The 16,053-nt window shown below is 35.5% G+C and overlaps 1 protein-coding gene across 3 annotated transcripts in view; it reads right to left on the minus strand.

Annotated features, from left to right (window-relative positions):
• The window catches only part of FBN2 (fibrillin 2), a 160,453-nt gene that overhangs the window by 27,980 nt on the left and 116,420 nt on the right, over nt 1–16,053 (minus strand). For all 3 annotated transcript variants that reach the window (XM_042866234.1, XM_042866233.1, XM_042866235.1), the window contains 8 exons: nt 15,652–15,777; nt 13,530–13,652; nt 13,047–13,169; nt 7,703–7,864; nt 6,880–6,948; nt 6,180–6,305; nt 5,587–5,712; nt 4,840–4,992 (listed from right to left, as the gene is read on the minus strand). In XM_042866234.1, coding sequence (XP_042722168.1) covers nt 4,840–4,992; nt 5,587–5,712; nt 6,180–6,305; nt 6,880–6,948; nt 7,703–7,864; nt 13,047–13,169; nt 13,530–13,652; nt 15,652–15,777 — 1,008 coding nt within the window. The remainder of the gene's footprint in view (nt 1–4,839; nt 4,993–5,586; nt 5,713–6,179; nt 6,306–6,879; nt 6,949–7,702; nt 7,865–13,046; nt 13,170–13,529; nt 13,653–15,651; nt 15,778–16,053) is intronic.

Genomic DNA, 16,053 nt, shown 5'->3' on the forward strand with positions numbered 1-16,053 from the left:
AGTTTTCTCAGAGCTGATATAAGCCAAATATAGACGGAAGATGCCACTGCACCCTGTACAAATTAATACTGAAAATTCAAGTTGCCAATTAACAAATGCGAATGGAGCACTAATTCATACCTGTCTTTTTGCAAATCTTTGCAGACTTTGGCATGAGAAAAACTGTCTGATTTGAGCAAGCAGAGCTTCAGGTTTTGTTTTAGATAGAACTCTGTAACTTGCCTTTTAAGGTTGGTTTCTGCTTTCTAGAAACCTGCAGAGAATCTGCAGCAAGTTTCAGAAGGAAGGAATAAATGTGACTTACCTGTTCTCAGCCTTCTCTGACAATACTGTTGCTGTTTCTTTTTTGTGAAGATTACTGAAACTTAGTTCCACTGAACTAAGGATGGACACTCTACTTTGAAAAAGGTGCTTCAAAGAGCACTGGTTCTCTATGCTCATTTTATACCCACTTTCCCAGAGCATCCTGAGAATGGGAGTTGGACTGGATAACCTTTAAAGCTGCCTTCTCAAACAATTCTGTGGGAGACTCAAACTCAAATCTCAAACAATTCTATTGGAAATGCACACAAGTATGAAATCTGTAACTGCAAGGTACTGCAGGCAAGGTATATGGAGTTTAGTGGATTTCCAACATACAGACAAAAAATCAGCTACTTGTGAACAAGTATCTCTATCTAGTTCTTATTTCTAGATACCACAGAATCTAGTAATAATTGCAGGATATAAGAAATAAACAATTATGTGTTTAAGGAAAGTATAAAGCACCTATATTGGTAAGACCTTACTGGTACAACAACATTTTCAAGAATAAATATGTAACATGTTTACAATATACTAACTTTGATCCAGGCAGAAATACCAAAAATAACATGACTGTAACTGTTGTTTGCTATGTCATTTGTGAAATACTTAGAGTACTGGTGGAAATCCATACTGAAATTCCACTTGTCTGAGAGGAGCAAAATATTGCCAGTGTGAAGACTTGAAAAACTTATTTCCATGAGGAGCTTGCATTAGGTTATGTGTTTGCTAACAATAAACATCCAGCTCCTGTTTAAAATCTCGTGGGATGCTATGAACACTCAAATTCTCCACACAAAAAGTATCTTTCCATCCTAACCCTTTATAATCTTCTTCATGAAAAATTGTAAGTAATGTGATAGACATTCATACCTGCAAAGTGTTAAGTCAAGGTAAAATTTTCTTTTAAAGAATATGGATAACAATTTTTAAATGTCCCACTTAGCTAAAATTCAAAGTGGTTCTGAAAGAATAACATCTGAAGACTTCTGTAAGTGCTCTGTCCACTGATGAGAACCCAACAGTAAGTTTGCTCTCTGACAGTCAGTGTTCAAAGAAAGTGAGCATATGAACTTAACTCAACTCTAAACCTATAATTTAGACAAATTATTAAGGTATCTCTTCCAGTACCATAATGAAAAAAGAAGACCCTTCTTTTTTTCCAGAGTGCTGACAGTTTATTTCTCTCCTGGCTGTTGTCTGAATTTCTTGTTTCTCTACACTTTAACGGTAGCTTTTCATTAGCTTAAAATCTTACAAAGTTTAATCACTGGGGTTATAACTTGAATACAAAATATATATTAATTTCAGCAAAAATAGCTGATTGCTGCTCAGAATATGATTTGGAAAGACAATTTTTTCACATTCAAATATCCTTTGTCATTTTTGTAGGTAGCTGAGTAGGCTCCAACATCTGAACCTCAGCATTTTCTTCTGTGTTCTGTCTCATCTGTAATGACTGTTTAATGCCTGCTGAAGTTTGTCTTGTGCTACAGAATGGAGAGTCTTAAAACTCAATGTCACAGTGCTTTGCCATCCAGCAACTTTCTGCTCCTTCATGTCAATAAGTATAAGATTTAAGGTTTTCTTTTTAACAGTTCTTTTCTACACTGAGATTTATGCCACCTACTATTGTCAGTAAATCTGTGAAACATACACACTTGTTAAGGCGAGGGCCTAATGTTTATTACCCTGTCCCTATGGATGATGACAACCTATTCCTGTGGTAATGCCTAACATTAGTTCTGGGACAATGAAAAAACAGCTTTGAAGATCGCAAGCCTACTTTCCTATATATTTTACATCTTATTTAGTGGAGTTCTTCCTATTTTTTTTCTTTTCAGTTCGCACTGTGTAGAAAAACAGCATGTAATACATCAGCACTGCAGCAGAATGCTTTCATAAAAGAGTGCCAAATTAGCAATATACAAACACTCCAGAGATTTACTTTCTGCAAGCTTGCATTTGCAACTATTTTTTAAAGACTATTTCCAAAAACCACATACTTTTCACTGTATTATTTTTCATAGGACAAAAAGATCTAACACATAATATGGAAAAAAAAACCCTCTGAAGTCAAGCACTTTCAAAATGATCCAACCATGAAAAAAGTTCTGCAAATACCTGGCTACTTTGTAGCACTGAAGCAGCTTTTTACACTTCTTGGGGTGGAAAAAGCTGCCCCAAGAATGATAAACTCATTCAGGCCTCTACAGTAATGTTATGATCAATATAATGAGTAATCCTAAGCAATGTAATCTTTACTATCTGAAGGCATCAGAGACTGATTGTTGTTAAGCATGAATACATGAAAGAAAATACATGAAGAAAATATTTCACAAAGAAAATATTGGCATGTGAAGTTCGTTTAGAGGAACAATACAATTCTCATCAGAGCAGAATAATGCTTTTAATGAGCTACTAAGCTCAGTCTAGCAAAATGGAAAAGGTCACTGTATCTTAATCCCTGTCTGTGATGTTTAGCCCTCTCCTAGATTTCAGAACAACTGATTATATCCTGTAAGTTCAGCTATTCAACCATTTACACTAGCAATCTGTGTTTGATCCCTCACACAACCTATTTTCATGGTTAGAAGAGGGTCAGCTGTGTTTCCAAACACAGGAAAGGCACTTAAAACAGCTAACAAGGCCATGCCGAAGTACTTCAGGAAACACTTTCACCCCACATCTTCTTTCAGACTCAGTGAAATTGCTTTAGCAAAGCTTTAAAAATGGCAAACGTTTTTGAGAGCCTGTCTTATCAATTTAAAAGGAGAATTCCTTCCTCAATTGGGAATATTAACTGCATTAATCCCTCTAAGTATTTGCTGCATTTTCTCATTGTGTTGTCATCATGATAATTTTATGGTAGAGAAACAAATGACTGTGGGAAAGAATTTTATGAGCTCTCTGTGATAGCAAGTATTTCCTCTCTTATTTTCATCTCCCATTCCTGACTGCTACGAACACTCCTTCATTTTCACTCCTCCTATTCAAGAAAGGAAAGGGAGAGGGTGTTTTTCTTTTCAGTCCTATTTTCCTCCTCTTCACTTCTTGTGCGAGAAAATCTTCCCTAATTTATATGCTATTTCCCTTACATCACCAGAATATACTATGTGGAATGGAAGGAATATATTATTTACACTAACACCACAGATGATGCACCCACAAGAGGTATGACTTTAGCGACACTAGCTCAATGCAAAGTTAATTAAATAGTAAAATGTATTTGTATGAAACAGTTTTTTGTTCTCCTCCCATCCCCCTATTCCCCTCAATCTAGGAAAGCTCTTTCTATAAGCATAAGAATCTTTTAATGAGGTCCAGGTGCTACTGTCTGGTTTCCAAGCTGGTAATTCTCTGACCAATGATTTTTCCTTGAAAGCTGAGCTTTCAAGGGTGATTTGTTCCAGGCAAGAAACTCAACAAAAACTAACCAAAAAAGAACTGAAAACCTTATTATTTTCACCCTATTTTGCAGAATGAATTTTTTACTTCCCTTCAGCATGCCCTGCTTACTGAGCTTTTGCAACTTGACCATCTTCAGCAGATGGAATGTAAAAGCAACTAAGAGGATCGTGCTCAGACTTGAGACACAAATGAAAATTCTGGAAAGGTTAACATACTTAAGTAATGAAACACAATCTTTCTCTTCTGACAGAGATTAGAACTATCTGGATAAATGTATTCATCAGCAATTCAGTTACTGAATTCTATTACCCTAAATTAATTATCCTGCAAGACTGATCAGGCAACAGACATCTTCACCCTAGTATTACTGCATGATGACTGCTTTTCCCAAAACTATGAGCAGACAGCTTTAGAGATGGGAGGTCTGTAATCACATATTCAGAGGACTGGCTTATGCCTCATATGTCAGTCTGGTAGTCTTACTCTCACAAACACAGATTTCTGACATACAGATACGTCTGAATGCAATTATATGTACATACAAGACCTGTGAAAGCCTTTTTATTTATTAGAAAGAAAGATCAAGGCAATCATAGTATACTCGTTTTATAGAGCCATTTTATAAAATCCTGACTCTTCATTCTCATCACAAAAATGAAGTAAATAATTAGATCTAACTATAACAATACATTTTAGTTACTCCTGCTGATGATGGAAAGGTCAGACTGTATTTTCCAGGCCTTTTTACTTAGCTCCATACAGGGAGACCTAACAGTATTTTTTTCCCTTGTACTTGACCTCAGAGGAAGCTTAGAGGGAAAAATCTGCATACTCTTCCTAAATATTTTTTTCAACCTGTGTGAATGATTGTTTCCCTCAAGCATTCATACTGTATCTTTCCACTCAATATGGAGTGATACTTCAAGAATGGAAGAAATATTAATTTCTTTTTAGCACAGCCAGACTTAATTCAGCCAGTGAGAAGTTGACAGAGTATTGTCACTGTGCTTGGGAATGGTGAAAAATGTGTTTTTTTCTGGCTGAAATATTAACTTTAGCTAATATGTGAAAGGAGCAGATGAGTAGTGATGTAAAAAAAAAAGAGATGATTACAGTAGGCTTTACCTGTTCCTGGGGTTGGACATGGTTCACAAGGTTTGTTCCAGGCTTTCCCAACATTGTAGGTGCAGCAGCACATCCTTTTGGTTACATTGAAGGGCAGTTCATTCTCACAGGTGGTTCCATTATAACTTCTGTAGCAAAAGCTTTTCCTCATGTCTAGATGTGAGAAAATAATCATTTACAAAGTCAACAACAAACGGACTTAACTAAATATTAATACCCCACGACCGAGAACTCTGGCTTCTGAATGCAACTCTAATATAGAGACATTTAAAAAGAATTTAAGGATTGTAGTTATCTGCTTTCTTTGCATTAGATATGTCTGAAATTTGGCGGATTTTCAAGACATAGGGGTAAAAGCAATATTCTTAGGGAATCAGAAACACACTGTAGATGCCTACTGAATCCAGTTATATATCAAACTTTATTATTGGAAATGACTAGTGAAAATATTTCTGAGTTCTATTAAAGAATAAGACCATGAGAACACTGGCAGTTGTCTACATCTCTTTTCAGACTATAAGACATTACATTCTGAGAGTTAAAAGTAAGAAAAAGCAATATAAAAATTCAAATTTATAAAAAACATAAATAACTGCAAGTCTATTCTTATGAAGTTTCAGTTTTCTGGTTAGAGATTTCTAAGAGATTGGAAATGACCATGTCAAAAAGGAAATTTTAGAGCAGAGAATCTTATTCCAAAACTAGCTGATATCTAGACAGTTCTAATAAAGATAATATTCCACATACCCATACAGTTATGTCCTCCATTGACCTGCATATATTCAGGAGGGCAAATGCAGGTGTAGTTTCCCAGAGTATTGTAGCAGGTGCCAGGACCACAGACACCAGGATGTGCAACACACTCGTCAATATCTGCAGACCAATTGAAAATACTATAGTTAACAAAGGGAAAGAAGACCAAGCCCTGGCAAGTATTTCGGAGAAACAGATCTATAATAAACTATACTACTATAACAAAAATGATGATTTAAAGGCTAGCTTAGAAAGCACTGCTTAGATTTGGGTCAATATGAGAAGCCTAGTAGGCAACATAAAGCATTAAACTGAATATCCAGAAATCATTAACAGCCACCTTACCTGTATACTACATACTGACTATATCTAGCTGAGATCTATTCTTTAGACATAAATATTAGTATATGCAAACGTTATATTTCAAACATTATATTCATCCTACCAGCAACTAAAGACACTGATTCAAGAGAAGATTTTAGGCAAGAGTGTGGACACTATATCTACTTATGAATTTAAGACTAAATGCAGTAGAGTTTTTCACCATAATTGAACTGTGAAAAAGAAGACCATTTCAAGGACTCAACCTTCACAGATTCTTGTCTCTTCACTGAGGTAGTAGCCTTTTGGACATTCACACTGGAAGCTGCCAAAAGTATTGATGCAATTTCCTCCTTGGCAGAGACCTGGCAGCTCCTGACATTCATCAATGTCTAAAAATAAATACAAAAATTTATTTTCAATTTATGACGAAAGGAAAGAACAGACTGAGATTTTAAGAATTAATACATTTTAACTGCAATGTGGACTTTTTTTTTGCTTCTAAATCACACTTCATGAAAGCATGGATGAGATGCTCATTGTCTCTTATTTAACTAGTTTTATTCTGGAGCACGTTTTCAGTAGGAATTTGGTGTCTAATTTCTCGTTCCCGCACACTCATTGGAACTAGGTCTTTTTGTCCAATTAATGTTTCCTGAAATTTATGCCTTCCACTGTAAATCGTAAGTTTCATAAAACATTTATTCTTTTTTTAATTTTTAATTTTTAATTCCAACTCAAGTAAGGAGGTACATAAAAGGTATGCATCCATTTATTTTCCTAGAGAAATGCTAGACTTCTTCAATGTTTTCTTACAATGCTCCTTATCATTTTTGTACAACTAATACTAGAAAAGGTTTGCTTTGCAATAACCGTAACAACTTCTTCAATATATAGTTTCTGCATATAACTCTCCAAAGACTGCAGGTTTTTTTTACTATTTAAGATGATATAAGATGAACTCACCTTCCAAAATAATAGTGATGGGATTTGGTCTGAATCCTTCTCCTCCTGGACAAAGAGTATTGTATTCCGCTAAGCCATTGAAAGAGAAAGCGTGTCAGTCATAAGAAATATAAAATGCTAACAACAGAAACACAGCATTTCATAAGTGTATTAATGATTCTCTTTCCCTACAGTCATTGGTTTTCTATCCTCCTTGGTCCACTCATATATATAAAACAAGTTTAAAAAATGAGATTAGTGGAAAATCAAGGTAATACTGGCAACTCTGCTTCAAACATTGTCATAACCTCAAATATTCTTATAGGCAAGTACAATGCTATTTCCTCTATAGTGTTTCTGTATAAGGCATATATGCACCCTACTGAGGTTTTACCATTTCTTTTAGTAAAATATCCCACAATACAATAGATAAAACTGTACATTAAAATTGGATTTCACCCTATTTTGAGACTGTTAAGAGTAACGTGTGACATTTCTTTTGCATTACCCTTTCAAAGAACTTCACATATCCAGAAAGCTGTTAGGTATTAGCTGTTGAGTAACAGTTCTGAAATTACTGGAGTGACTTAGAAATTGTTATGTAACAGTTACCAAAACTCTCATCTGAGAGCTACCACCATTTTCCAAACTGAAGCATTAGAGTTTTCTTTCCCCTCTACCAGTGAGGAGCTGACAACTAATAATTCTAATAGATGTATGCAAACTTACAGAAGAAAACTGGTTTATCAAACAATAACCTAACAGCAAAATAGCGAAAGACTTCATCCTTATTAGTATCTTCTATACTATGTGGGAAAGGGAGAGTAAGAGAACATTTCCTTACTGCTATTTACAGGAGGACATGTTTCACAGGGGTTTCCCCAAGCCTTTCCCAGAGAGCAGCAGCATGAAGAACGACTGACTCCAACTCCAATTTCAGTATTGCAGGATAGGCTTCCATCCCCTCGTGGTCCATACTTCAGGTAGCAATTGCCAACACGATTATCTATAAAGCACATATATGTATAAATCACATGAGTACAGCTGCAGGCAATGATGTGTGCAAAGCAACAGTAGGTATTCATTTTAACATTCCAGTTCTAAAGGAGGCAGTGAGATAACACTTCTTTTAAAGTCAATGACAATCTGGAAACACTTGTGTCCAGTTACTGATGTTGAGAGAGGCAGAAAGGAGAAAGGATAGCTTCAGCTTTCTGAACATCCAGAGACCATCTTTAAGTGTCTGCCTTTCAAAATCGCATGATTCCCTAACATACAAAGGACATCCACTATTTCCAATCTTTCAATCCATATAATAACATATAAAAAAAATAAAGGAAACCTTGCTGCAGTTTACTAATAATACTTTTTCTCTACTTTATGATATTCACTAGACTTAGAATTAGAATTTAGAAGAGTCATCTACTTTTCTATGCAATTACAAAATAAAGTCCCCTCTGTTGGAAGAATTGTACTTGCAAATAAATTATCCAAAAAAGCATTAGTATTGAAACAATCAAGACTTTCAGTTAGTTTATGCAAATTACAACTTTGTAATATAGACAACTGTGAGCCCTGGTTGAATAAGCAGAGTCTGTTCAGAGAAGTAAAGCTACGAGTTTTCTCTCTACTGCCAATATTGTCTCTTTGTGCCCCATAAATGGAAAGTAACTAACAGTGAATAATAAATACAAGGAATGAGAAGTCAGTTAAGTATTACAGTATTTGTTATCATAATCAAGTAAGAGGGACATACATTTCCTTGAAGTTGATGTTATAATTTTAAAGATCACACAAGATAACTTGATTTCAAAAGTTACCCTTAAAGAAGCATAGAAACACACTTGACAAGAAAAGGAGATATCTGCTGTATAAAGATCATCCTTCTTGTATTTTTACAATTCTTATTAAAGGTATGACTAAGAAACATATATATGAATTTTTTGAATGACTTCCCAAATGTATATTTTACAAGTAAATATCATGTTTTTGACTTATGACTTGCCACATGCTACAGTCCTAGCATTTTCTACGTGGAGTGGAATGAACAAAGCATGATAAATGTGCACCATTTATCATTTCAAAACCTCCAAAGTTTAATAAGTATCTTTTCTAAAATTTTCCTGAGGTTTCACACGTATATATTAAAAAAAAACTGCAAAGGAAACTTTCTGCTAGAAATAACTCGATCTCAAGATCTTCAGTTAAATATAGAACACTGACTCATTAACTTTGACAGTGAACATTTCTTTCAAACACTATTTCAATCTTTCCAAATAATTTATATTTAAGCATTAATAGACAAATTCAGGTATATCTTTCTGTGCAGTTTTAATTGCATATAGTAACAGATCACAAAAAATAAGTATGTTCCTGGGCTCAAGGTAATCTACAATAAATGTCAGTATGTAAACATAAATGACCACTGCTGTAAAATGTCAGTTAAGGGTTGAATGGAAGAGACATACTTATTCTGCACTTCTGGGCCTCTGATGGTAAGAGAGGCAGGTCATTTTTATCTCTCCAGGGGCAAGAGGCCAGACTTACCTGAAATCACTGATCAGCATATTCAGAGTGGAAGCCATTTTCACTTACTAAAATTAAATTTATTACCCTACTTTTTTATTTACTACCAGATTCCTGGTAATAAATACAAGTTTTACAATCTGTTAAGGCTGAAAAAAGGCATATCCTGTCGTTGTCATGGACTTCAGCTGATACAATCCAAAACAGTTACTGTCAGAACACCTACATCCTCATGCTCTCAAAGGAACTGCATGCTCCTCTCCATTTGCAACAGCACAAAACATCTGCTTATTTAAGAGAAGCCAAGAAGAGATTTGGCTTCATTCTTCTTGTGAGAAGTGTTAACAAAAAAAAGAACATTCTGGAATATGGCTTCCAACCAATGGACCGCAGGTCCATTATGAGCAATAGGAGATGACAGAACTTGGAAAGAGGGCAGACAGTGGAATTCTCTAGCAGAGAATCTACACTGAGTTCATAAAGGGTTTTAGGTTTCAGTTTACTACTCACATGAATTGCCTTGACAAGGCACCGTGTTCTTTTTTTTGCCAAAGATAATATTTCTGCTCCTTCTGAGAGGAAAACTTCAATTTTTGTTCAAGTGTGCAAGAGATAGTTACGACTGAAGAGAACCAGAAGTGCTATTCTTTGACATTTCTGGAACACTTTTTTTTTGCAAAACTTTTGCACTTCTCAAGAAAGAAATCTCAGTTTTACAGGCATTACAGTCTGTGTTCTTTTTCCAAGTGACTACAATCTTGGAGTGAAAATTGGGTAAGGTTTGACAGTTGCAAATGAAACAAACTTCATAATTAGTGAAGTAATTTGGACTTGCAGTTCTGAGACAATAAATAATCCCAAGTGAACTGAACTTTAGCTCTTCCCCGTTTGGACTGCCTAAGTCAGTAAAGCAGACACATCCAAAGCATACAACCTCTGGAACAAGAAGTAGTATGGCTGCACTGAAATGGCTAATGTCTCAGTGTTTCCTTTTCTCTTGTTAATCTGTTTAACCCTCTAGAAATATTACTAGTAAGAACAAAAGAAAAACTATAAAAACCTAGCAATGTTTATAATCACATAAAACAGTGTAACTAAGATGTCTTTATTTGCACTTGATGCCCTTATCTCTTCAAGAGCACTACCGTACCATTTCATCCATGGAGTAGGACTTCTGTTATCTTACTCTGATGATATTTCAAGAGAAACAGAGGCTTTGGATGCCCCATTTAAAACAAAAACTGAATCATTAAATCAGACTGTAGAGAGATTGAAAATGTGCATCTGAGGGTTACAACTCATTTTATATACATGCAAGAGGATTTCATTCACTTCTGTCACCATCTGAAACTGAACATAAAAACATGCTTGCTCTACTCTTCTGTAAAGACAATCATTGAGGAACTAAAGCTGGGAAAAATAAGGAAAAGGAGAGATAGAAGAGTCTTTTAGTACCACAGAAAGAGGCCAAGTACTGTTTCCTTAGGATAGAAATAACAAAAGGACAGTATTTATTTCACTTAGTTCTTAAATATGTTTTCATCAGAGAGGTAAAGCTTGCTTTCTCATTTGTGATTTTGATGTTGCTAAATTTAGCTTGGAGGAAAAAAAGTTTCCTTCCAACTGTGGAGTGCTTCCTGGTGGAACCACAGGATCCCTGCTGAAGATGTCATTGGAATAACTGGTTCCAAAGTAGAGTTACAACTCCTTATTTTTTTAGGAAAACACATATTAGCTAGCAGAAGGATAATTCATTCTCATGAGTTTCTTCAGAGACTAGTCAAATCTTTTGACAATAACTCAGGGCTTGTGTGTTAATTACACATGGTCTCAGGGTATAGAAAAGAATAAGGATCTTAGTTAAATGCTGAAATGAGCCCCAGAGGCAGGAATTCATTACTTAAACTGAATCAACAGATGAGCAAAGTTAAGTGTGACTCAAATGGCAACTGAAGAAGTGTCACAGTTTTGTTTGGTTTTCGGAATTCCACATCATAACATCATGTAGTGCACTGGGAATTAAAGTCTTAATGCTCCAATTCCAGGTACCTGTCCCTGTACATTACAGAAGTCATGGGACCTGGCCCTTCCATGAGGGGTGGTTTCTTACTGCCTGGCAGTGGGTGCTGAAGGGTGCTTTCCTAGCCATACCAAGCTTTTCAGGTATGACTCAGTCTCAGGAACTTTCTCTCTCCCTTATTTTATTTATTAGTCTCAATTTCAATTAGATTGTATTATATTGTGTTATTTTGCATTCCGATATCATAGTAAAATAAGTTTTCCTCCATAGATTGTTGCCATTGTTTTTTTTTCCTTCCTTGAGCCCAGCTCCCATCTCCCTACCCCTCTTTCCTTTTCCATTCCATTTCGTGGGGCTGGTGGGAGACCCAAGGGCCCCCCTGTCAGGGGCATAGATTGATCTAGTTAACTCCGTGACAAGAAGAAAGATATTAAGGCATGTATTTAAAAAACAGTCTTTAGGAGAGAGAAATGAAGATTTCCAGTTCAATGGGAATAGATTACATACATTCTCTTCCTCTCCAAAAATTTCAGGTTAAAATTTTCTGGAAAAGTCATAGAATCCTTAGAGTTGGAAGTGACCATTAAAGATCATCTAGCCCATCTCCCCTGCAATGATCACGGACATCCACACTTGTTCAGGTTGCCCAGGGCCTGATCCAGACTTGCCTTCAAAGTCTCCAGGGACAAAGGGATGGAGCTCCTGCATGAGGTTCACCTGGGTCTACTGCTCAAGCCTGCCTAGGACTCTCTGGATAGCATCCTGTCCCTGTAGTGTGTCAACTGCACCCCACAGCTTGGTGTCATCAGCAAACTTGATGAGGGTGTACTTGACCCCACTGTCAATGTAATTAATGAATATTTTAAAGAGTACTGGTCCCAGCACTGACCTCTGGAGAAGAACACTCATTACTGATCTCCACCAAACATTAGTGCCACTGACTCTTCAGGTCAAAATTGGTCAACAGGGTGAAAATCTCAAACAGGATCTTACCTCCAGGATCCAGCAAAGCAACATAATGTGGTGGTTTTGGTGGTGCCATAATGTGGTGGCAAATAAATATTATTGTAAATAATCAGAAAATGGAAAGAGTTGTAATTACTAATTTAAGCAAAACTGAGTTCCCAAGGTATTAAAATAAAAATGCTGTTTTCCAAATTATATGCTAAAAAGCTTTTCCAGGATCACATGACAGTCCTATATGAAGCGGAAAATGTAATGAAATTGGAAAATGTAATGAAAGTTCACATTATATATGTACTAAGCCAGAGAGAACTACATAAACTACAGTAGGATCAGCACTAGAATAGGGTCCCCAGGGAGGTGGTTGAGTCACCATCCCTGGATGTGTTTAAAAACCATTTCGATGTGGTGCTCAGGGACATGATTTAGCGGAGGGTTGTTAGTTAGGGTAGTATGGTTAGGTCATGGGTGGACTTGATGATCTTTAAGGTCTTTTCTAACCTGAGGATTCTATGACTCCGTCATTATTTTTCTATCTTGCTATCCTCACGCTGGCAGAACAGCCACCCTGCCTTTGAACAGAGGCCAAAACTACTATTGTTTGATATATCTAGTATCCATACAACACATAATTATTAATTTTTTTCTACAGTAATACTTCAGGGTAGCTTTTACTTACCCACACAACCCACTCCAGTAGGATTCAGCTGGAAATCTGGAGGACAGTTACATTCATACCTCCCAGGAGTATTTACACAAAGACCATTAACGCAGTTAATGGGATCAGCACATTCATCAATATCTGAAATAGGAAGGCTACATTCATAAATCCATTCACTGGACGGAAAACAAGACACATTTTACATTTTAAGGCAAAACAAGCAGGAAAATTTCAAATACAAGTTATTGCTAAATAAAATTGAAGGAGAGAACTATTAATAATTCTTCAAACAATTTATGTGTTAATAATTTTTCTACAGTTAAGAAGCAATTGTTTTAATCCGTTCTTTAATGACTTCATAGCGTGCGATTAGCAGGGAAAAAAATACATTTGTACTGTTGCAAGAGAATACAATGCATGTTTTGTGAACTCATTCCAATTTACTTGGTGCAATAAAAAAATATTTTAGTCTTAACATATCTACAAACAGATGAAATATACCTGTACAGTTTCCCCCAGTTCTATCTAGTTCATAGCCATCATCACAGATGCAATGAAACATTCCTGGTAGATTATTACAGGTACCAAATACACATATATTCTGGAAGGAGCATTCATCGATATCTGAAGGAATATATTAAAACCAGAAAGTTACATATGATTACCTCATAAGTATTTACAATAATGTACTATACTGCAAAATGTAAATGGAGACACATGTAACTTCTGAGCTGAAAGCAACTAACAGGAAAAAAAAATCTGCAGGTACTGTCAGATAGCAAGACTCCTAAGCAGCCAAAATCAAGCAACATTGCAAAGGGCTCAGCAGCTCTAGCATGACCTAGTGGGCTATTTTTAGCAAGGACGGACAGGAAAGCAGAAAGCATTTATATAATTTTACAACGAACTGCTGAATCTTCATTTGGAGTTCTGGGTACAGTGCTCTGTTCAAGAGTGATGAGCTAAAACTGGAAGACATGTAACAAAGGAATATTAAAATGATCAGAGTAACAAAATGTCAGTGATGAACTTGGCATGTCTGCCTTAGCCAAAGGTTGAGAAGTGATATAATGCCTCTTTACAAGACCATATGAGATTGAGTGACTTTCTGAGAGGAAGAAGGGAGAAAGAAGGGATCAATTTTTACAGAAAAATGAAATTTAAGATAAATGTTTAATATCCAACAGACCTCTATTAATTTAACCTAGTCATTAAAGGAAGATTTCTAAGTGCTGTTGAGAGTACAGCCATGAGATGACTTCCAAATTAGGTCAAGAACACAGTGTTATGATAAAAGTTAGCAAAGGTACAGAAAAGACTGCGCCATTGAGAAGGGAATGCATGAACATCTAATTTCTGTCGAAATTAAATCAGTTATTTACATTACAATTATTGCACTATATCCAGGACTTGGATTTTATCCACTGATTGAAGAAATTTGCCAAGGGGTCGCCTTATCAAAGGAACACAATAATATACCAATTTTTTCTTTTTTTTAGAATTCTGAAGTATTCAGAATTCATACAATTTAGTTCTCAAATTGTACAGATTAACCTATGTAACACTTCCAGACTTTTACTGGAATCACAATAATATTCCAAGATTTTTTTCCAGAATCTTCCATTTCTTTTTCAGTGCATCATTGTGGACCAAATGAAAAGCCAAAATTTCATAACCTGCTGTCCCAAAAATTAGAATATATTCTTTTCAAAATACTGATTAGATAGTTTGTATTTGGGGATTTTTATTAGAACACTGGTTTAATTTTGAATTGGCAACTGAGCTGCACTGAGAAATTAACTAAATAAGACAATCAATAATATGTTGTCAATGTAATTGATCTAATTAGAACAACTGAGTAGCTGATTTTTCAGAAGCTTATGGCAGAAGTCTCTTTTGTACATGTACTCCTGCATATGTGGATGTGCTAAGTTACTGACTGAATTTTAAAGACTACATTTTGGAGACTGTTTTAAATGTCTCATTATAAATTTTAATTTTCTTAGAAGTTAATAGTTTTTTGCCATTACAGAATAAATAAGTTGAAAAGCTTTGGAGAATTAGTTACAAAGAATTTCTCTAATACACAATTTTCACATTAATCTGAAAAAGGATCCAAGAACACAACAGGGAACAGAAACTGAACTGGGTTAGAGAGAGAATAATTTGTGTGCTTTAGATGATCTGGTACAATACTGAAGGTGAATGCATGACAATTAAAAAAAGCTCCAGGATACATTTTAAGGAGTGTTACAGACTTGTCAAATATAGGGGTGATTTGCCCACTCTAAATTTTCTGGAAAAAAAAATGAAGTCACTTAGGAAATACAAACTTCACTAAGTAAACACATTAATGAAAACAGTGATTAATGTAGGATTTTCAACATACTATTCACTAGCAACAAAACAAAGAAAAATAGTCATGAATTTGAAAACTACAGAGCCAAACTCCACTTAGATTTTTGGGCCATGACCAGAAACTTTCTTACTTGAAGAAATCACTTTTATATGTCAAGTTCATGCTGCATATTCTGTTCCAGGCAGAGGTACTTCCAGCAATTCTTGTTGCTTTATAGCTGCCAATCCAAACCCAGAAAATAAATCTGAAGTACTGGTAGCTTACCTTGGCATGACTTGCTGTCCAAGGCAGGAGTGAATCCCATCTCACATTCACAACGGTACGCACCAGGGACATTCAAACACTGTCCATTTTCACACAGATTAATATTTTCTGCACATTCATCAACATCTGTGGGAGAGAGAAACTTTCTTCAAAATAAAATCCTTCAAAATATAAAAAAATTTACACTACCACTCTATGTTTCTGGGTACTGGCTGATATAAAATATTTCTACCTGAAGATAACTTGTAAGAACAAAGAAAAGCTAATCTAATGTAATTTCTAAATTGACTCCTTTTAATCAGCTAAGAGTCTTCTTTCATCATGAGAATTTAAATTTTTGTAATAATGCAAGGTTTTCAGTTCAGTACTATTAGCTTTAATAATATGTGTTAAAGTTAACCA

Source organism: Lagopus leucura, unplaced genomic scaffold (assembly GCF_019238085.1).
Source record: "Lagopus leucura isolate 7727_CA_CO unplaced genomic scaffold, USGS_WTPT01 Super-Scaffold_810, whole genome shotgun sequence".
In the NCBI taxonomy this organism is placed as follows: domain Eukaryota; kingdom Metazoa; phylum Chordata; class Aves; order Galliformes; family Phasianidae; genus Lagopus; species Lagopus leucura.